Raw genomic sequence first — 20,155 nt, forward strand, 5'->3', positions numbered from 1 at the left:
TACACGACCTCGCATCCTGCAACCTTGCCACGATGGCTCCCTCGTCCCGAGAGATTCCCGGTGAATTCTCCGGGTCGCCTGCGCAGACAGGCGTGGCAACTGCGAACGAAGACAGTTTTATTTCTCAGCTCCCGGCGTGGACATGTTTCATTTGCTTTTTCGTCTCCGTCATCCTGGACCTGCAGTACAGTGGCGAACGGAGGCGACGAGGGGCAGCTCTGGCTTGCTCCCGACCTTGGGGGAGCATCTGGTTTCTGACCATTAAGTACGATGTCAGTGTTTCGGCAGATGATGTTTTTCGAGAGAGGAGGTGCCCCTCTCTTCCCAGTCTCGTGACCGTTTAATCAAGAACGGGTGTTGGGTTTTGTCGGAGACTTTTTCAGAATCGAATGATGCGGTCACGCCGTTTTTCAGTCTTAGCCTGTAGATGTGAATGACGTTAATTTCTTCAAGACCTAATCAGCCGGCACCCCTGGAATCGATCCCACTTGGAAGAGGCACAGAATTCTCCTGTGCGTACGCCGCGCCGTTGGGTTCGATGCGCACGTATTTGGTGGAGGACTTTGAAGTTGTGCTCCTGAGAGGAGGCGCCGTGGGGCGACCCGTCGTTTCCCTCTCTCCTTCTGTCCTCAGCTGGTTTTGGCCGTATCGGGGTCACGCTGGCCTCAACACGGGGTGAGAAGCGTTCTCTCTTTTCTTTTCTCCAGGAGACACTGTGGAGAAGGAATATCATTTCTTCCTGAGACGTGCAGTACAATTCGCCAGGGGAAACCCCTGGGCCAGCGGTGCTTTCTTGGTCCAGAGGTCACTGATTTTTGCGCCAACTTCTCCACCCGATGATATAGGCCCACTTAGCTGACCTCGTTCCCCTTGTGTGAGTCCCGATGGATGACGTCATTCGAGGAACTGGTCCGTTGGTCCTGTTATTGAATTGGTGGGCGTGGGGCCGTCCAGCGTCCTTCGTCACCCCTCGCTGTCCCTGGCTCTCTTTCGGGGCTCCCTGCAGTGACCTCTGGTTCCTCTTTTTATTTCTGCTTAGGCTGGCTAGAGGCTTACCAGACTTGCGGACTTTCTCCTCCCCAGATAACCGGCTTTTGGCTCGCGGAGGTTTTCTGATGATTTCCTGAGTTCGATTTCATGGGTCTCCGTCCCAGTCGCTATTATGTGTGTCCTTCCCTTGGCTTCGGGCTCACGTCCCCTCGTTCTCTCCGAGCCCTAAGACGGAAGTGTGGCTTATGGATCCCGGTGGGTCCACCCTAACTCACGCCACACCACGGACGCCCTCTGAGCAGGATGCCCACGCATTGGGGCAAGCTGGGTTTGCATTTCCACTCCTCTAAATTATTCTCTCGTCTCCTCCAGGGACTCCTGTGAGATTCGCGCCCCAGTGGCTCACGGAGGCGCCGCGTGAGGCGGTCGAGGCCGGGGCTGCGTGGAGACGAGGCTGACGCGGCTGGGGAGGCTCCCAGGAGCCAGGCCACGGTCAGCGCGGGGTCACGTGTTCGGGTGTGGGCCCTGCCGCCTCCCCCTGGGGGGCGGGCTGCCTGCTGGCCACCATTGCCTCTGACGATGGCCTTGGCCCCCACGCCCCGACCACATCCTCTCCTTGGACGCACAGGGTGACCCGGTGGCCGACAGACTCCTGGCTCCGGGTGGCAGGGCGCGGACTGTCTCCCAGCCTGGACCTCCAGGCCAGGGACAGCAGTCAGGACCCCATCTACCGGGCCGGCGAGCCGGCACGGCCCTGAGGTCGGAGGTGCCAGCGCGCTGGGCGTGGGTCACGAGGGACGCTGTCGTCCTGGGGCGTGTCCGGGCTGAGTGGGGAGCGGCACCTCCCGCTGTGCTGGGTTATTGCCACCGCCAGGCCCCCAGAGAGGAACCCAAGGGTCATCAGAGGGGCCACCTGCACCCCCTTGAGACTCGTAGGGTCTGAGTCAGGACCCGGGGGACGGGCAGAGGTCAGCACCGCGGGCCACCTCACCCTGATCGAGCCCTTGTGGGACGGGAGGAACAGGTGTGGTCCCGGGCCCTGGCGCCACGGCGGACCTGGGGCAGGGTGGCCTGCTCCCTGACCATTCCGGCTCAGGCAAGGGGACGGTTGTGGAGGGTGGCTGTGGCCGTAGGCCCTGTGCACTTCCATGTCCTGCATGTCCCTGCTGAATGGACACACGGCAGGCCCTACTGTCCAGGGCCGTGTCACCGCCTGGAGCCGCACTACCACCAACTGACTTCTCCCAGGGGGAGGGACTGGCAGTCTGCTGCTGGCCCCAAGACCCTGGGTCCCTGGGCTGTGACGTGACCCTTCCCGCGTGTAGCCTGGGCCACGGGCCAGGGACCTGCGGCTGCCAGGTGAGGCCGTGCGCTTTGCCCCAGAGCCTGGCTGGGGCCTCCCGGGGCCTGAGAGCGGGGCCAGCTCACTGTCGGCATCCTGGGGGCAGCCCGCGCCCTGGGTCCGGGGGCCACACACACTGGGCCCCAGGGCCGCCCTGCCCCGCGCCCAGATCCGGTCTCGGTCGGCTTCCCTCCCCACCTCCTCCCGTATCCCTCACTGGAGGGGCTCCCGGCCCGGCCGGTCCTCAGCGCGGGGCCCGAGCACCGTCTCCTCCAGCCGGAATGCTCCGCAGCCTCTTCCCTGGGGCCTCGGCGCTCCCTGGAGCCCGGCGCCCCCGGCGGGAGGCTGCAGGCCCTGACCCCGTGACCGTGGCGATCCGCCCGCGGCGCCCTGCGCGTCCTCGCGGGGCGCATCCGCACGTGGTCCTGCCTCCTTTCCGGGTTCATCCGCGCAGCCCCTGACGCTCCCTGAGGCCCGGGCCCACTGGCCCTGCCCGGCGTGTCCACACTGCGGCGGGGGCGGTGTTCACGCGCCGTCCTCGTGCGGGGGCGCGGCGGGCAGGGCGGGGAGCGAGCCGCGCGGTTTTCCTCGCTGCCCGCAGCGCCCCCCGCAGCCCGCTCTGCCCTCGGTCCGCCGTTCCGAGAACCGAGGTGCGCGCGGCCACCAGCCGCAGCTGAACCCGCGAGCCCCGAGCTAAAGCGAGTCCTGATTCGGGCTTCGGTCTCAACGGAAGAGCGAGGGGGGCAGACCAAGCTCCGAAGTGGGGTCCTGTGGGGTGTAAGGCCCCTCAGCGCCCTGGGACCGGGGGACCGACTGGGGCGGCCCGGAGCACGCTCCTCGGGGAGGCCCCGCCTCATACGGCCTCGCCCCCCCCCCTCTGCCCCTGCGCCCCGCCCGCGCCATTTCCCGCCGTCGCCCTGCGCCGGGGCGGCCGCCAGGGGGCGACGCAGGCCCGCGCGCGGCCGGAGCGGCCGGGGCCTGAGCGGGAGCGCGCGGCACGGAGTCCGGCCCGCGGCCACGGCCTCGCTGTCCGGCGGGGCCCAGGGCGCCCCGCGTGCCCGGTGGCGCTGCAGGGCTCCGGGGCCGCGGGAAGCGCCGGGACCGGGGGGGGGGGGTTGGGGCGCTCGGAAAGAGCCCGGGCCCGGACGCCTGACGGGCCTGGTGGCACGGCGGGGGCGGAACAGGCTGGCTCGCAGCCTGGGGTTAGGGGTCGATTGCCACATCCGACGCTCCCCGCCTTCCCGCGGGAGATGTTTTCCCTCCGATTCCCCGAAGTGATGTGTGCGGGCTGGGTCCAAGGCCGGAAGCGGCCGGGCTACACCCAGATTTGGAGGGGCCCGGGCCCCAGGAGCCAGGTGCGCCCTCCAACCAGCTGAACTTAACCTGAAGGCGACAGTGAAAATCGACAGTGAAAACCCGAGTGAGGAAGTGGATGGGATTGTGGGTGCCCCCCCCCCGCCCCGCCCACGCAGCCACTCTGCACTGATATCCTGCTGAGAAACAGCTAGGGGGAGCAGAGAGAGGGAAGGTGTCCTCTGCTGAAGCCTGTGACCCCCGCCGGGCAGAGCCCAACTCAGAAGGGCGGCCACAGGGACATTCCCTTTGGGTGTGAGCCTTGGGCCACCGCCCTCCAACCTCCCCAGCCGCAAGGCGCCTTCTGCAAACTTGCCCTGGACCTGCCACCCCTCGAGCCTGCAGGAGGGCACAGGGGCAGGGGGGCCCTCAGACCTGCTTGTGAGTGAGCATTGGGATGGAGTGGGGGGCATCCCGGACCCTCTAGAGCAGGGCCAGCTGCAGAGGAGGAGCCCGGAGACACTTCCGGTGGCCTGCACTCCCCCCTCCAAACTGTCCTTCTTCCTGGCGACCAGCCCCAGAAGATGGAGACTGGACTACCGTCCAGTGCAGTCACCGTGGCGTCTTCCTCGGGGCGAAGGTCAGGCCCGTAGGGAAGAGCCAGGGCCCTGGGCCCGGCCACGCTCTCAGCAGGTGTCCTCTGGGCCTCTCCAGACCCCTGTGGCGGATACCCTGGCACTGTCCTTGACCCCGACCCCGGGGTCTGTGTCTTCTGGAACTGTGCAGGCTCACTGGTCAGCTCTCGGCGGGGTGAGGTCCCTCAGGGAGCGCATCTGCATGGCCCAGAGAGGCAAGCGGGGCCCTTCCAGGCCTCCAGCAGCCCCGCCCGCCTTTGTTCTCTGGGCTCTGCCACCTGAGGCTGGGCTCTGGCCAGGCCCCCCCACCCCCCGCCCCTGCTAGGGAGAGTCGCCATCAGGAAGGGGAGGCCCCCGGCCAGAAGGGTGGAGTGGGGAGCAGTCTGCGAGTCGTGGGGTGGGGGGACAGCCTGCCCTGCCTTCTCACCCCGCCGTGGACAGGGGCAGTGCTCGTGACGTGGACTGCACCTGCGCACTGTTCTCCGGCCCGCCTCCCGCAGCCCCGTGTCCGGCGCGGCCTGACAGAAGCGGCACTTCCGACGGGGCCCAGCACAGAGACGCTCTGGGGCTGCGATTGCGGCACGTGAAACACCCGAGTTGGAACAGAAGCGCCTCCCAGCACCTTGCCCTCCGCGAACCAAGATCCCGAAGTTCGGGCCCACGAACACTCAGCTGCCAGGGAGGGAGACAGTTCCACAGAGGAGGAAAAGCGGACCTTGCCCGGAAACGCAGAGGTCGGCTGGTGCTTCGATGGAGCGCCACAGGATTTCAGCCCAAACTGGCCCGAAGCAGGCCTACCTTGGCTCGAGATGTGGGCCGGATTCTCGCCCTGGGGACCTGCCCAGACAGGGCCCGGACACCGGCATTTTGCAGGTTCCTGGCAGTTGCCTCTGGTCTACGATGAGTCAGGGACGAGGGCCCACAGTGGAGCTTTGCTTTAAGGATCCAAACAGGTTTTTGTTTCTCAATCTTTCTCCAGGTCTCTGGAGCCCCGCCCCACTGAGCCTGGGAAGGGAGGGGAGAGGGGGCGGGGCGGCCCCACTCACTGCTCTCCACCCGGTTTGCCCCTTAGGGTCTGGGGTCCATCAGCCTCCAGGGTGCAGTCTGAGGCCAGCATGCCCTTTAAGGAGGCCCAGCTTCCTACAGGTGCAGGGAGGAGGCCAGAGATGCAAATGCCAGATCAGCTCCACTCAGACTGCTCCGCACTGATCAGCCCCGCGGCCCGGCCAGGAGGACAAAGGGTGATGTCCGTCGGGGTTGCTAACGCCCCATTTCCTACGCTGGCAAGGGGAGACAGGAGGCACAGAGTCTGGGAGTGGCGGCCCCACATAGGTGAAATCACTCAGTCCCTGCGGCTGGGAACAGCGGGCGGGCCTGGCTCGCAGCACACGCGGTGCGGTCACACTGTGCGGCCGTCCCGCCATCGAAGGGAAGCAGATAAACAAAGTCCACAAGCTGCGATTCCTAGAAACCAACAATGGCACGTAAACCGAATTCCCCGGACACTGGGGTCCCTCCCCCTGCCCCTCTCTCGTACTCTATACTCCCTCGCTGGCCTCCTCGCTGAGGGGCTCTCGCCCGGGGCCTCTGAGAGGACACCACCCTCGCGGGAGTGGTACCCCCTTTTCAATAAACTTGCCTTTGACTCTCCTTTTGGCCTGGGTGTTGAATTCTCTCTAAGCTCGCTGCCAAAGGACCCTCTCTGCTCTCCTGCGGGGCTGGCTCGCCCCGCCCCACGCCACGCCACCTGGGTGAGCCGCCCCGGCCTGGCCTGCCTCACCAGGGTCAGCCCGGGCTTCCCGTCCCCAGGTCCACGCTCACTACTTAGGACGCGGTCTCTCCGCTTCTCAGAGTGCTTCCAGGCAGAGTCCCAGGGCTCGGGAGCAGGGGTCGGGGTGCCCGGGAGAAAGTAGAGACTGAGGCCCCGGGCCAGGCTGGTGTCACTCCCCGGAACTCACCACCCGGGGGCGGGGGCCCGATCGGCACCTGAGTGCGAGTCGGGAGGGACAGCTGGCCCTGGCGCAGCACCTCCGGGGGCCCGTGGAGACGGAAAGGGGACAGAAGGTCGCCGCCTGGCAGGCGTCACGGTGCCGACGGTCGTAGACGGGGCCACCCGTGGGCCCCAGAGCTGTGGCTCGGCGTCGGGGAGAAACACGGTCTACACGGCCTGAACGCGTCTCCCCAGCGTGTCCGTCACCCACAGAGGAGAGGGTGGCTTTACACGGAGGCGCCCAGCAGGCAGCCCCTGAGTCCCGACCGCGGGCGACACCGGCGGCCGCGCCTCGTCCAGGCCGCGAGCTCCGCGTCAGGGCGCACCGGGAAGGGCCCCACTTCTTTTCTGCAGGACCCGCGCCCCGGACACAACCTCATCCCGACCGGGCAACACCACGGCGACCTGCGCCGAGCAGCGCCCTGCACCGCGGCCGGGGACCCGTCTCAGGGCTCTGTGATTGGGAGACCAGGGCAGGCCGAGGGCCGGCCCCGCGGACACCGGACTCCGGCTCAGCAGGGACGTGAGCGGACATGCTGGCGGGGTCCACGTGAGGCTGGCCCAGCGAGCCGGGGCTCCCGAGGGCTCAGAGTCTCGAGGCAACACCGGGCAGGTCGCTGGGCACCCCCGAGGTCCTACGGTTGCTTTTGGGCAGCCTCGCTGTGGCCGTCGATGGCTGCTGCTACCTAACACCTAACATGTCATTGCGGACAGGCGGGTGAAAACCCAGGGACAGCGCCCCAGCACTCCGGGCCTGGCTGTGGCCCGAGCTGTGGCCAGCGTGTGCAGCGGGGGCCCCCTCGGGCGGGCCGTGGGGCGCACGTAGCCACCACCGCTGCGGAAAACCGTTCCGCCTGGGCCATGGACGGAGGCCCAGCGGAGGCCGCGGCCAGCGGAAGCCCAGGCTCCAGGCCAAGGCCTCTCCGGCAGCCAGGACACCACGAGCCCTGCCAATTGTCCCCAGGGGAACGGAGAAACCCTGGGGACAGGATGCAAGGTGGAAATCTGAGTAAAGGAATTCAGCTCCACCCAAGGGCGGCTCGCGGATGACCCGCTGAGGGAGGGGCGGCTCGCCCGCTGCCCCCACCAGTGAGGCGAGGCCTCCTCTCCAGCTGTGACTGAGCTCCGCTCTGGGGGTCCCGCGCGGCCACCGCCCCCGCAGGGGCGTCCCGGGCCGGCGGGCGCACAGTCCCCTCACCCGGGCAGCGCCTGGCGGGACTCTGCCTTGGAGCGGGTCGTGGGCGGCAGCTTTGCGTCATGCACCTTGCGGCCTGTTTGCTGAAGTTCACGGTGAGGGACGGTTCAAAGTGCCCAACGGCAACAAACTGCGTCCGTCGGCCTCCGCAGGTGGCAACTCTGGGACAGGGCAACCCGTTGGGGACCGTGCTTCTCGGGGCGCCAGGATTCGGCAGGCCCCAGGCCTGGGAACACGGGACAGCCCGCCCGGGCGGCGCCTCCCGTGGGTGGGCACTAAGCTGAAGGCCCAGGGGTGGCCGCCGCCAGGAAGGGGCGTCGGTCAGGGCCGGCGGGGTGAGGCCGGTAACCAGCCACCCTGAACACCCATGTCCTGTCCTGGCCACACCCCAGCGCGTCGCGGGGGACACGGCTCCACCGCCGTGCGGGGACCAGGCCAAGTCCCACGGAGACATTCACCTCCAGGGGCCCTGCAGCAGAAGGAAGAGAACTCGGCGACGTGCTCCGGGAGGTGCCCCGGCCCAAGGACGTAGACGCCACCTGGCCGCCGTGTGGTGAGCCAGACGTCCTTGGCGATGGCAGCAGTGAGCACCGGCCGCCTTCGGGCAGCTGGTCATCGAGAGCCGGGACACTGTGCCCTGCCCAAAGGGGCCGTCACAAAGTCCCCCCAATCCCCTGACGCCCAGGAGTGATACCAGGTCGCTGTGGCAGCCCCCCACGTGTGCCGTCTCGGGCCGAACCCTGGCCTAGGAAGGAGGGGCTCGCGCCCCCAGCCCCCACCCCCGCGTGGGAGCGGGTCACGCAGGAAGTTCCGCTGGGCAGCCGTCCCAGAGCCCCGTGGGGTGGCCGTGCTGAGCACCCGGTCTCCACTGTCCGCCACCCACCAGGCCCAGCTGGGCACCCTCACTCCGGCCCCTCGAGTCTCCGGCCTTCATGCCACATGCGGCACACGCCTGGGGCTCAGCCGCCCCCCGCCACAGTGGCCTCTGGTGGCATGCACGCCGGGCGCGCTGGCTCCAGGGCGGCCCTCCGGAGTCGGCATGAGGGCACCCGCGGGCCAGGCAGTACAGCCCACGGGGGACCGACCTCAAACAAGAGGCCCGACCCCACCGAGAGAGGGACTCCAGGCCAAGAGAGACACAGGGCTGCAGAGCCGGCCCCGGCCAGCCCAGGGGGGAAATGGTGGGCAGGGCTCCCCCGGGCCGGGCCGCAGTGTGCAGGAGCGCACGGCCGGCGGGAGACTGGCAGGGGCCGCGCAGGTGGAGCCTGGGCTGGGGCGAGGGAGGGCCCACTCCCGGCGGGGGCACCGTCCCCAGGGCCGCCCACAGACAGCCCTCAGTGAGGTGAGGAGAGAGGATTTGAGCAACGGGGACAGGAAATTCACCCTTAGACCACAGCCCCTCCCCACCCATGTAACCCGACACTCATTGGTTTCTTCCACCCTCCTTCTCCCCAGCCAAATGGCCGATTTTCTAAACACCAGGAAACAGAAAGTTCTGAGAAATCAAAACTAACCCCGACCGGGTGGGGTCCTCAGCACAGTCCAGACATCAGCCCCACACTGCTCAGCCTGGCCTGCAGAGACCCACTTCACCTTCTCCTGGGACCACACCTGCTCCCCCAAAGCCAGAGATGATCAACGAGGAGCACGAGATCAACGTGCTGGGGGCGCCCCAGACCGCGGGGACCGTGACGTCCACCGTGGTCGACATCCGCAGTGAGACCGTCGTGCCGGACCACATCGTCTGGTCCCTGTTCAACACCGTCTTCTTTAACCCCTGCTGCCTGGGCTTCGCGGCGTTCGCCTACTCCGTGAAGGTGGGTGGGCGCGTGGGGGCTTCTCCGGAAAGTGCGAGTGGCCCGCAGAGGTGCCCCGGCCCAGACGGCCTTGGGAGGGTGCCCTGGTGCACCTGTCGCTTTGTCACCGTGCTTGCTGGGGCTCACTCCCAGTGGGGGGTGCCGTGGGGCTCAGGACGAAAGGGCGGCCGAGGCCTCGCATCCCAGGCGTTCTCCTCCCGGTGAGTTGACGGCCTTCCTGCTTGCCATTCAGACCTCGAGTCTGGTCCAGAAAACAGGAAAGGTACTCAGATACCAGCTCCTGCTGCGGTGAGTGGCCAGCAGAGGGGCCAGGGCCGGGTAGGGCCAGTCCTGAGATCCTGCAGAGGCTGAGCGTCGGCTCGTCACCCCAGGAGGGGAGAGGCCCCAATCAGGCCGAGGGGCAGGGACCGGACAGCGGAGGACCCGAGTCACATGGCACCCCTCCAGGCCGCTCACCATCTCTTCTCCCCCAGTCTAGGGACCGGAAGATGGTGGGCGACGTGATCGGGGCCCAGAGCTACGCCTCCACCGCCAAGTGCCTCAACATCTCGGCCCTGGTCGTGGGCCTCCTTGTCATAGTTGCCGTCATCACAGCCGTCATTGTCCTCGTCGTCAGCGCAAGGCGGCACATCATCTGAGATATTGAGATGCTATCTGGAAGTCACCCGCGGTTCTGGAGGACACCAGCTGCTGCCCGCGGCCCGAGACTGTCGCCCTCTCCCCTGCCGTCCGTACCCCGCGCGCCCTCCACTCTCCTGCCCCACCACCGCCTCACTGTGTCTGCCGTCAGTGCTGAATTCAATAAAGGCCTAGTGTGTGAGCTGCGTGGCTATGTGGGGAGGGGGCCTTGGTGAGAGTTCCAGGCCTGTCCAGGTGACAGAGCCCATCCCCACCCGTGCCGCCTGCTGGCTGCCCTGGGGGTGGGCGGGGCATGTCCTCGGGGCGGAGGTCAGGAACTTCCAGGGTCCTAGGCTTGCAGCCCCAGACACCACTACACCTGTGCTGGCCCTGCCCTCCGCCTCCGCCCTCGCCCTCGGGCCGCCCCAGGACCAGCCTCAGGACCGGCCCACACCTGGCCAGGGTCAGGAGTCCCACCTGCGCCTCTTCCTCCAGGGCTCCCGCCAGTCCCCGGGGAAGAGCACGCTTTCTCTCCCGAGGTGGCTGGGGAACACCTCCCAGCCTGTGCCCACCCGCCTCAGCCCCACCAGCCCGCCTCGTTCGCTCTCCGCACGGGGGACTGCTGAGAAGATGCGTAACCCCGCAAGGGCCCGAGCCCGCACCCCAAACGTCCTCTCCAGAAAACAACACAGAAAACATGGGGTGCAGGAGAGAGGCCAGCTAAGGAGAGGAGGCCGGGCCTGAGTGACGGGGACAGGACACGTGCCCCTCGCCCCTTCCCGGGCCTGCCTTCCCCTTCCTCTGACCCTGCCCTGGTGTAACTTGACACTCGCACAATTGTTACGCCCTCCTGGTCCCCAGCCAAAGCTCCACTTCCCAAACGCCAGGAAAAGGAAACTGGAGAAAACGAAACTGCCAGGCAGAGCGGCCAGGCAGAGCGGACGCCCACCGTGAGCTTCCTGTCCTCGCGGACGCTGACCGGACACTGACCGCACTCACCACACCGTCGCGGCCGCACCATGAGCTGCAGCTCCCAGCCCTTCTTCAACGGCCCCCACCATGGAGTCCCCCCAACCTACGAGAGGCTCAAGGAGGAGCACGAGGTGGCCGTGCTGGGGGCGCCCCAGACCTCGGGGGCCGTGACGTCCACCGTGATCAACATCCGCGGCGAGACCGTCGTGCCCGACCACGTCGTCTGGTCCCTGTTCAACACCCTCTTCTTTAACCCCTGCTGCCTGGGCTTCGTGGCGTTCGCCTACTCCGTGAAGGTGGGTGGGCGCGTGGGGGCTTCTCCGGAAAGTGCGAGTGGCCCGCAGAGGTGCCCCGGCCCAGACGGCCTTGGGAGGGTGCCCTCGTGTGTGTGTGTGTGTGTGTGTGTGTGTCACGGTGAGGCTGCATGGGGTGCTGGAGATGGCCAGGGTTAACGTCTCTCCCCGGGAGTTCAAGGATCTCCCTACCGACTGATACCAGAAATTACATCCGTCCGACTCACCGCGTGGCTCCAAGTCTCCCTCAGAAAGAACAAAGGGACCCAGAAAACCCCGAGCCGCCAGCTGAGGGACCTGGGCTGGGGGACCACCAGCCCCACGACCCCTGGAGAGGCTGAGAGTCTGTGGGGAAGGAGCTCGGGCCCCGGGCAGGGGGGCCTTCAGGGCACAGTCCTGCTCAGGCTCCAGGGAACAGGGAGGGGCAGGGACTAGCCAGGGAGGACCTGAGTCACGCGGGAACCCTCCAGGCCGCTCACCATCTCTTCTCCCCCAGTCTAGGGACCGGAAGATGGTGGGCGACGTGATCGGGGCCCAGAGCTACGCCTCCACCGCAAAGTGCCTCAACATCTCGGCCCTGGTCGTGGGCCTCCTTCTAGTCCTCGCTGTCATCATTTTAACTGCTACACTGGCTCACTGATTGTTTTCTCAGGAAGTTTTCGATTTGTAAAGAGTCCGGAGGCCCCGCCGCAGCTCCCCGCCTGACACTGTCCGCCTCGCACGGCCGCTTGTTCCTGCCCCTGCCTGCAGCTGAAGCAGTAAAGGATTTCTGAGCAAGGGTGCTGTGTTTTTACTGGGCAGGGTGCCCCGAGGAGAGTCCCTGCACTGTCGCCTGAGCCCGTCCCCACCTGCGCCACCTCCCGACTGCCCTGGGCGTCGGATGCAGTATCTCTTCGGCTCTTACCAGTTCCCTGCCACCAGCTAAGGGAGACAGATAAATGAGGGATTTGGGGGACCACTACTTGCCAGACTTTTGATCTCTGGCCCTGGAACGGTTCATTTAGGGAAGGGTGGCCCTGGTTCAGAACACGGTTGGCCTCTAAGGCCTTCATTAGCTCCAGAAGGCTGCGGGTGCCAGGAGTCAGAGACTCCGCAGGACACCTGTAGAGAGTCCATGTGTCCCCTGCTCCTTAGGCTGAGGCAAAATCCCTGCCCTGACCTGGCAATAAGCTGGCACCTGTATCTGGCAAGGCTTCCAGATTGAGGGTGTCACCGAGAGTGGGGTCCTCTCCTGGCGCGTGGTCCAGGCTCTGGACGTCTCAAACAAAGAATTGAGCAAGACATCAAAATATAGTAGAAGAGGTTTATTAGAAGGAAAAGTACTATTCCAAATGTGGAGGCAGGCCTGAGCCAGAGAAGCGTGGCTCAGAAGGCCTGGTAAGAGAGACTTCAGGGATTTTATCCCTTTCTGCTGTGGGCGGTTACTTTTCTTAGAGGAGCGGGCTTCCTTGATTGACAACTAAGATCTAGAGGTCTCAGTGATTCATCATTTTGTATTCTGCGCATGTTTGTTTCCAGAATTCTGTCTGTTATAATGATATTAATGAACTTCCAGGCATAAGCATATTATAATGATGGTATAACGAGGCTCAGGTGAGTTGAAGGTCATTGGGTCTTCATTGCACAGGTGCGAGTGACTGGTTTAAAATGATACCTCATTCTCTGCCTACTGGTTTCTTTGTGTGAGTTTAAAAAATGCATCTGACTTGCTTAATTGTGAGTGGATTAGGGCGGACCTATTCTAGGATACAATGACCTCCAAGTCTTTGTTGGCAGATGGAAACCTCCTAACTAAATTTCCTGCCTAGCTCTTTTCTAAGAGCCACGAACCCCCTTATTATTGGTAATGACGTTGAAGGACAGGAGGTCTCTTCTTCTGCATCTGCCTCCTGCTGAGAATGGCCATAGTCCCTGTCTACAGGGGTGCCATGGAGCTCTTTCTCTTTCCGCCTCAGTCAGGCTTCTCAGTCTTGGGTTTCTTGCTGAAGTGCCACCACAGTCCCTAGAGAAGGAACAGAAAATACAAACTCGTTATTTAAATCGTACATTTTAAATTTCTATTATTGATTTGCCTATTAAGTGAGGAAAGGGAAACAGGCTTTGTTAACATCTTTCTTAAATAGTAGAAAGAAAGACCTTTGGCCTAAAGTCCTCCACCCCCCCCCCCACGCCCCATCCCCCTGACTCTAAGGGCTCTGCCAGGCCTAACACCTTTTCTGCTAACAAAGGGCTGATGAAAACTTATCAATAGCTAGAGGCTGATTTGCCACAGTGATTATCAGGATTTGAGGGGGAGGGCCTTTTTTCCAATGAATGGCAGGAAGAAAACTCCCTTTACTAAAAAGATTAACTCTGCAAGAGATGTCCCATTTCATTTCCTGATAAAAGATTAAGAATTTTACAAGTAAAGTCCCATCTCAAGGGCAGAGCTGACCCCCTCTCAAGCCAGCTGGACAGAAGCATTCACAGCCTGGAAAGCCGTAGCCTGTCCCTCCCTGTCCCCTCCCCCCCCCCCCACCAGAGCTACCATACTCCCAACCAAACCCCTCACTCTCAAATGCCCCCAGAGCAGCACCCTAACTCCAGAGGGCGGTTGGTAGGTTGATACCGTGGCTTAGTCCACAGCATAAGCCACTGGATCCTAAAAGGGCCCTGCTCTCCTAGGGATCCCACCTCTGAGCAGAGGATACAGGCCTAGCGATGCTGATGGAGGAGATATACGGACAGATCTGATCCTTGGGTCTGAGAAACACTTGCTTGAAGGTGGGGCGCGGCCAAAGGTCTGAGCAGACCTGAAGCAGGGTAGGGGGCGCCATCATGTGACCCCGCGGGCTGCGCCCCGTACACAGGGCGGGTCCCACATCCCCTGTGGAGCAGCGGTCAGGGAGGAAGCTGAGCCCAGGAAGGAACCGCGTGAGAACTCGGCTGACTTGGAACGAGGGTCCTACTAGGTGAGAGAGACACTCGCTTGCAGGAAGCGAAGAAGCCATGACATCGAGCTTTGCAAAATTACAAGGGAGGCGTGCGGCATCACGAAATCACAACTGCGGGCAGCGGGAAGGTCCTTGGTACTAACCAAGGGAATCGTAAGGACACACCCGTGAACACCTTTAAACCTGGTAGTCAGACCTGCTCTGGTTAAAACGTAAGTGGGTAGGTCATCACGTGACGCCTAGATGATTGACCATAGAGGAGGCGGGGCCGAGGGCGCTGTGGGCGTGGCAGAGCGGCGGGGCGTGGCAGAGCGCGCCGGGGGCGGGGCAGAGCGCTCCGGGGCGGGGCAGACACCGAGAGGGGCGGGGCAGAGCGCGCCGGGGCGGGGCAGACACCGAGAGGGGCGGGGCAGAGCGCGCCGGGGCGGGGCAGACACCGAGAGGGGCGGGGCAGAGCGCGCCGGGGCGGGGCAGACACCGAGAGGGGCGGGGCAGAGCGCGCCGGGGGCGGGGCAGAGCCGGCCGGAGGCGCAGCGGGACACAGTCGAGGCCGCCAGAGCGGTGCTGTGGCGGAGGCGGGGCCTGGAGACACCTGCAGAGGAGTTGAGGGGCGGAGACGGCTCGGCCGAAGCGGGGCTCGCGCCAGGGCCAGCAGGCTCATGCCCGGAAATGTGCTAGCCTCCTCAGCCCTCTCGCAAGGAAGGCTTCTCTTGCCACCCCGCCATGGTGAGCTCAAGAGGAAGGAAGGACAGGATTCTGCCCATGCCCAGGCTGGGGCTGATCTGGGGCAGGATGAGGACAGGGTCCAGCACAGGTGTGCTCCTGGGAGAAGGGACGTCTGGGGCTTCAGGACTCAAAGCCGACCCTTCTTGACTTCTGCCGGCCTTCAGAATATGAGACTTCACAGAGGACATGCCCCGCCCACCCCCAGGGCAGCCAGCAGGTGGCACGGATGGGGATGGGCTCTGTCACCTGGACAGGCCCGGAACTCTCACCAAGGCCCCCTCCCCACATAGCCACGCAGCTCACACACTAGGCCTTTATTGAATTCAGCACTGACGGCAGACACAGTGAGGCGGTGGTGGGGCAGGAGAGTGGAGGGCGCGTGGGGTACGGACGGCAGGGGAGAGGGCGACAGTCTCGGGCCGCGGGCAGCAGCTGGTGTCCTCCAGAACCGCGGGTGACTTCCAGATAGCATCTCAATATCTCAGATGATGTGCCGCCTTGCGCTGACGACGAGGACAATGACGGCTGTGATGACGGCAACTATGACAAGGAGGCCCACGACCAGGGCCGAGATGTTGAGGCACTTGGCGGTGGAGGCGTAGCTCTGGGCCCCGATCACGTCGCCCACCATCTTCCGGTCCCTAGACTGGGGGAGAAGAGATGGTGAGCGGCCTGGAGGGGTGCCGTGTGACTCGGGTCCTCCCTGGCTGGCCCCTGCCCCTCCCTGTTCCCTGGAGCCTGAGCAGGACTGTGCCCTGAAGGCCCCCCTGCCCGGGGCCCGAGCTCCTTCCCCTTAGACTCTCAGCCTCTCCAGGGGTCGTGGGGCTGGTGGTCCCCCAGCCCAGGTCCCTCAGCTGGCGGCTCGGGGTTTTCTGGGTCCCTTTGTTCTTTCTGAGGGAGCCTTGGAGCCACGCGGTGAGTCGGACGGATGTAATTTCTGGTATCAGTCAGTAGGGAGATCCTTGAACTCCCGGGGAGAGACGTTAACCCTGGCCATCTCCAGCACCCCATGCAGCCTCACCGTGACACACACACACACACACACACACACACACACACACACACACACGAGGGCACCCTCCCAAGGCCGTCTGGGCCGGGGCACCTCTGCGGGCCACTCGCACTTTCCGGAGAAGCCCCCACGCGCCCACCCACCTTCACGGAGTAGGCGAACGCCACGAAGCCCAGGCAGCAGGGGTTAAAGAAGACGGTGTTGAACAGGGACCAGATGACGTGGTCGGGCACGACGGTCTCGCCGCGGATGTTGATCACGGTGGACGTCACGGCCCCCGAGGGCTGGGGCGCCCCCAGCACGGCCACCTCGTGCTCCTCCTGGAGCCTCTCGTATGTTGGGGGCACTCCGCGGTGGGGGCCGTTGAAGAAGGGCTGGGAGCTGCAGCTCATGGTGCGGCCGCGACGGTGTGGTGAGTGCGGTCAGTGTCCGGTCAGCGTCCGCGAGGACAGGAAGCTCACGGTGGGCGTCCGCTCTGCCTGGCCGCTCTGCCTGGCAGTTTCGTTTTCTCCAGTTTCCTTTTCCTGGCGTTTGGGAAGTGGAGCTTTGGCTGGGGACCAGGAGGGCGTAACAATTGTGCGAGTGTCAAGTTACACCAGGGCAGGGTCAGAGGAAGGGGAAGGCAGGCCCGGGAAGGGGCGAGGGGCACGTGTCCTGTCCCCGTCACTCAGGCCCGGCCTCCTCTCCTTAGCTGGCCTCTCTCCTGCACCCCATGTTTTCTGTGTTGTTTTCTGGAGAGGACGTTTGGGGTGCGGGCTCGGGCCCTTGCGGGGTTACGCATCTTCTCAGCAGTCCCCCGTGCGGAGAGCGAACGAGGCGGGCTGGTGGGGCTGAGGCGGGTGGGCACAGGCTGGGAGGTGTTCCCCAGCCACCTCGGGAGAGAAAGCGTGCTCTTCCCCGGGGACTGGCGGGAGCCCTGGAGGAAGAGGCGCAGGTGGGACTCCTGACCCTGGCCAGGTGTGGGCCGGTCCTGAGGCTGGTCCTGGGGCGGCCCGAGGGCGAGGGCGGAGGCGGAGGGCAGGGCCAGCACAGGTGTAGTGGTGTCTGGGGCTGCAAGCCTAGGACCCTGGAAGTTCCTGACCTCCGCCCCGAGGACATGCCCCGCCCACCCCCAGGGCAGCCAGCAGGCGGCACGGGTGGGGATGGGCTCTGTCACCTGGACAGGCCTGGAACTCTCACCAAGGCCCCCTCCCCACATAGCCACGCAGCTCACACACTAGGCCTTTATTGAATTCAGCACTGACGGCAGACACAGTGAGGCGGTGGTGGGGCAGGAGAGTGGAGGGCGCGCGGGGTACGGACGGCAGGGGAGAGGGCGACAGTCTCGGGCCGCGGGCAGCAGCTGGTGTCCTCCAGAACCGCGGGTGACTTCCAGATAGCATCTCAATATCTCAGATGATGTGCCGCCTTGCGCTGACGACGAGGACAATGACGGCTGTGATGACGGCAACTATGACAAGGAGGCCCACGACCAGGGCCGAGATGTTGAGGCACTTGGCGGTGGAGGCGTAGCTCTGGGCCCCGATCACGTCGCCCACCATCTTCCGGTCCCTAGACTGGGGGAGAAGAGATGGTGAGCGGCCTGGAGGGGTGCCGTGTGACTCGGGTCCTCCGCTGTCCGGTCCCTGCCCCTCGGCCTGATTGGGGCCTCTCCCCTCCTGGGGTGACGAGCCGACGCTCAGCCTCTGCAGGATCTCAGGACTGGCCCTACCCGGCCCTGGCCCCTCTGCTGGCCACTCACCGCAGCAGGAGCTGGTATCTGAGTACCTTTCCTGTTTTCTGGACCAGACTCGAGGTCTGAATGGCAAGCAGGAAGGCCGTCAACTCACCGGGAGGAGAACGCCTGGGATGCGAGGCCTCGGCCGCCCTTTCGTCCTGAGCCCCACGGCACCCCCCACTTGGGAGTGAGCCCCAGCAAGCACGGTGACAAAGCGACAGGTGCACCAGGGCACCCTCCCAAGGCCGTCTGGGCCGGGGCACCTCTGCGGGCCACTCGCACTTTCCGGAGAAGCCCCCACGCGCCCACCCACCTTCACGGAGTAGGCGAACGCCGCGAAGCCCAGGCAGCAGGGGTTAAAGAAGACGGTGTTGAACAGGGACCAGACGATGTGGTCCGGCACGACGGTCTCACTGCGGATGTCGACCACGGTGGACGTCACGGTCCCCGCGGTCTGGGGCGCCCCCAGCACGTTGATCTCGTGCTCCTCGTTGATCATCTCTGGCTTTGGGGGAGCAGGTGTGGTCCCAGGAGAAGGTGAAGTGGGTCTCTGCAGGCCAGGCTGAGCAGTGTGGGGCTGATGTCTGGACTGTGCTGAGGACCCCACCCGGTCGGGGTTAGTTTTGATTTCTCAGAACTTTCTGTTTCCTGGTGTTTAGAAAATCGGCCATTTGGCTGGGGAGAAGGAGGGTGGAAGAAACCAATGAGTGTCGGGTTACATGGGTGGGGAGGGGCTGTGGTCTAAGGGTGAATTTCCTGTCCCCGTTGCTCAAATCCTCTCTCCTCACCTCACTGAGGGCTGTCTGTGGGCGGCCCTGGGGACGGTGCCCCCGCCGGGAGTGGGCCCTCCCTCGCCCCAGCCCAGGCTCCACCTGCGCGGCCCCTGCCAGTCTCCCGCCGGCCGTGCGCTCCTGCACACTGCGGCCCGGCCCGGGGGAGCCCTGCCCACCATTTCCCCCCTGGGCTGGCCGGGGCCGGCTCTGCAGCCCTGTGTCTCTCTTGGCCTGGAGTCCCTCTCTCGGTGGGGTCGGGCCTCTTGTTTGAGGTCGGTCCCCCGTGGGCTGTACTGCCTGGCCCGCGGGTGCCCTCATGCCGACTCCGGAGGGCCGCCCTGGAGCCAGCGCGCCCGGCGTGCATGCCACCAGAGGCCACTGTGGCGGGGGGCGGCTGAGCCCCAGGCGTGTGCCGCATGTGGCATGAAGGCCGGAGACTCGAGGGGCCGGAGTGAGGGTGCCCAGCTGGGCCTGGTGGGTGGCGGACAGTGGAGACCGGGTGCTCAGCACGGCCACCCCACGGGGCTCTGGGACGGCTGCCCAGCGGAACTTCCTGCGTGACCCGCTCCCACGCGGGGGTGGGGGCTGGGGGCGCGAGCCCCTCCTTCCTAGGCCAGGGTTCGGCCCGAGACGGCACACGTGGGGGGCTGCCACAGCGACCTGGTATCACTCCTGGGCGTCAGGGGATTGGGGGGACTTTGTGACGGCCCCTTTGGGCAGGGCACAGTGTCCCGGCTCTCGATGACCAGCTGCCCGAAGGCGGCCGGTGCTCACTGCTGCCATCGCCAAGGACGTCTGGCTCACCACACGGCGGCCAGGTGGCGTCTACGTCCTTGGGCCGGGGCACCTCCCGGAGCACGTCGCCGAGTTCTCTTCCTTCTGCTGCAGGGCCCCTGGAGGTGAATGTCTCCGTGGGACTTGGCCTGGTCCCCGCACGGCGGTGGAGCCGTGTCCCCCGCGACGCGCTGGGGTGTGGCCAGGACAGGACATGGGTGTTCAGGGTGGCTGGTTACCGGCCTCACCCCGCCGGCCCTGACCGACGCCCCTTCCTGGCGGCGGCCACCCCTGGGCCTTCAGCTTAGTGCCCACCCACGGGAGGCGCCGCCCGGGCGGGCTGTCCCGTGTTCCCAGGCCTGGGGCCTGCCGAATCCTGGCGCCCCGAGAAGCACGGTCCCCAACGGGTTGCCCTGTCCCAGAGTTGCCACCTGCGGAGGCCGACGGACGCAGTTTGTTGCCGTTGGGCACTTTGAACCGTCCCTCACCGTGAACTTCAGCAAACAGGCCGCAAGGTGCATGACGCAAAGCTGCCGCCCACGACCCGCTCCAAGGCAGAGTCCCGCCAGGCGCTGCCCGGGTGAGGGGACTGTGCGCCCGCCGGCCCGGGACGCCCCTGCGGGGGCGGTGGCCGCGCGGGACCCCCAGAGCGGAGCGCAGTCACAGCTGGAGAGGAGGCCTCGCCTCACTGGTGGGGGCAGCGGGCGAGCCGCCCCTCCCTCAGCGGGTCATCCGCGAGCCGCCCTTGGGTGGAGCTGAATTCCTTTACTCAGATTTCCACCTTGCATCCTGTCCCCAGGGTTTCTCCGTTCCCCTGGGGACAATTGGCAGGGCTCGTGGTGTCCTGGCTGCCGGAGAGGCCTTGGCCTGGAGCCTGGGCTTCCGCTGGCCGCGGCCTCCGCTGGGCCTCCGTCCATGGCCCAGGCGGAACGGTTTTCCGCAGCGGTGGTGGCTACGTGCGCCCCACGGCCCGCCCGAGGGGGCCCCGCTGCACACGCTGGCCACAGCTCGGGCCACAGCCAGGCCCGGAGTGCTGGGGCGCTGTCCCTGGGTTTTCACCCGCCTGTCCGCAATG

The 20,155-nt window shown here is 65.4% G+C and overlaps 4 protein-coding genes across 7 annotated transcripts; 2 read left to right on the plus strand and 2 right to left on the minus strand.

Moving 5' to 3' along the window:
- The first annotated feature begins 1,369 nt into the window (after window positions 1-1,369).
- LOC118602861 lies at window positions 1,370-6,341 on the plus strand. The gene is made up of 3 exons (XM_036221088.1): window positions 1,370-1,482; window positions 4,761-5,213; window positions 5,333-6,341. The coding sequence occupies exons 2-3, from the start codon at window positions 5,011-5,013 to the stop codon at window positions 6,171-6,173; spliced, it is 1,044 nt and encodes a 347-aa protein (XP_036076981.1). The 5' UTR covers window positions 1,370-1,482; window positions 4,761-5,010; the 3' UTR covers window positions 6,174-6,341.
- Window positions 6,342-8,882: 2,541 nt separating this feature from the next.
- LOC107506941 (interferon-induced transmembrane protein 3-like) lies at window positions 8,883-12,814 on the plus strand. 4 transcript variants are annotated; one of them, XM_036220644.1, is made up of 3 exons: window positions 8,883-9,262; window positions 9,736-9,819; window positions 11,726-12,814. In XM_036220644.1, exons 1-3 carry the CDS (start codon window positions 9,077-9,079, stop codon window positions 11,783-11,785), a joined length of 330 nt encoding a protein of 109 aa, XP_036076537.1. In that variant the 5' UTR covers window positions 8,883-9,076; the 3' UTR covers window positions 11,786-12,814. The 4 variants fall into 4 exon arrangements, with proteins under 4 accessions (XP_036076537.1, XP_036076536.1, XP_015993379.2 ...); XM_036220643.1 differs by having other exon boundaries at window positions 8,885-9,262; window positions 9,736-9,807; window positions 11,714-12,814; XM_016137893.2 differs by lacking the exon at window positions 11,726-12,814 and having other exon boundaries at window positions 8,890-9,262; window positions 9,736-10,082.
- Window positions 12,815-15,103: 2,289 nt separating this feature from the next.
- On the minus strand, window positions 15,104-16,453 carry LOC118602817 (interferon-induced transmembrane protein 3-like). Its single transcript, XM_036220641.1, has 2 exons — window positions 15,960-16,453; window positions 15,104-15,450 (listed from the first exon to the last, which is right to left on the minus strand). The coding sequence occupies exons 1-2, from the start codon at window positions 16,206-16,208 to the stop codon at window positions 15,286-15,288; spliced, it is 414 nt and encodes a 137-aa protein (XP_036076534.1). The 5' UTR covers window positions 16,209-16,453; the 3' UTR covers window positions 15,104-15,285.
- Window positions 16,454-17,025: 572 nt separating this feature from the next.
- On the minus strand, window positions 17,026-18,218 carry LOC118602818 (interferon-induced transmembrane protein 3-like). The gene is made up of 2 exons (XM_036220646.1): window positions 17,847-18,218; window positions 17,026-17,372 (listed from the first exon to the last, which is right to left on the minus strand). The coding sequence occupies exons 1-2, from the start codon at window positions 18,030-18,032 to the stop codon at window positions 17,208-17,210; spliced, it is 351 nt and encodes a 116-aa protein (XP_036076539.1). The 5' UTR covers window positions 18,033-18,218; the 3' UTR covers window positions 17,026-17,207.
- Window positions 18,219-20,155: the final 1,937 nt, after the last annotated feature.

The sequence above is a fragment of the Rousettus aegyptiacus genome, unplaced genomic scaffold, assembly GCF_014176215.1.
Source record: "Rousettus aegyptiacus isolate mRouAeg1 unplaced genomic scaffold, mRouAeg1.p scaffold_m13_p_5, whole genome shotgun sequence".
NCBI classification, from domain to species: domain Eukaryota; kingdom Metazoa; phylum Chordata; class Mammalia; order Chiroptera; family Pteropodidae; genus Rousettus; species Rousettus aegyptiacus.

Excerpts from the sequence above, each read along its gene's own strand:
- LOC118602861 (XM_036221088.1), top strand. The coding sequence starts at position 5,011 with ATGGAGCGCCACAGGATTTCAGCCCAAACTGGCCCGAAGCAGGCCTAC. Across the intron at positions 5,214-5,332 it reads TGCTTTAAGGATCCAAACAG|GGTCTGGGGTCCATCAGCCT; the intron begins GTTTTTGTTTCT and ends TTTGCCCCTTAG.
- LOC107506941 (XM_036220642.1), top strand. The coding sequence starts at position 10,900 with ATGAGCTGCAGCTCCCAGCCCTTCTTCAACGGCCCCCACCATGGAGTC. Across the intron at positions 11,149-11,641 it reads CGTTCGCCTACTCCGTGAAG|TCTAGGGACCGGAAGATGGT; the intron begins GTGGGTGGGCGC and ends CTTCTCCCCCAG.
- LOC118602817 (XM_036220641.1), bottom strand. The coding sequence starts at position 16,208 with ATGAGCTGCAGCTCCCAGCCCTTCTTCAACGGCCCCCACCGCGGAGTG. Across the intron at positions 15,451-15,959 it reads CGTTCGCCTACTCCGTGAAG|TCTAGGGACCGGAAGATGGT; the intron begins GTGGGTGGGCGC and ends CTTCTCCCCCAG.
- LOC118602818 (XM_036220646.1), bottom strand. The coding sequence starts at position 18,032 with ATGATCAACGAGGAGCACGAGATCAACGTGCTGGGGGCGCCCCAGACC. Across the intron at positions 17,373-17,846 it reads CGTTCGCCTACTCCGTGAAG|TCTAGGGACCGGAAGATGGT; the intron begins GTGGGTGGGCGC and ends CTTCTCCCCCAG.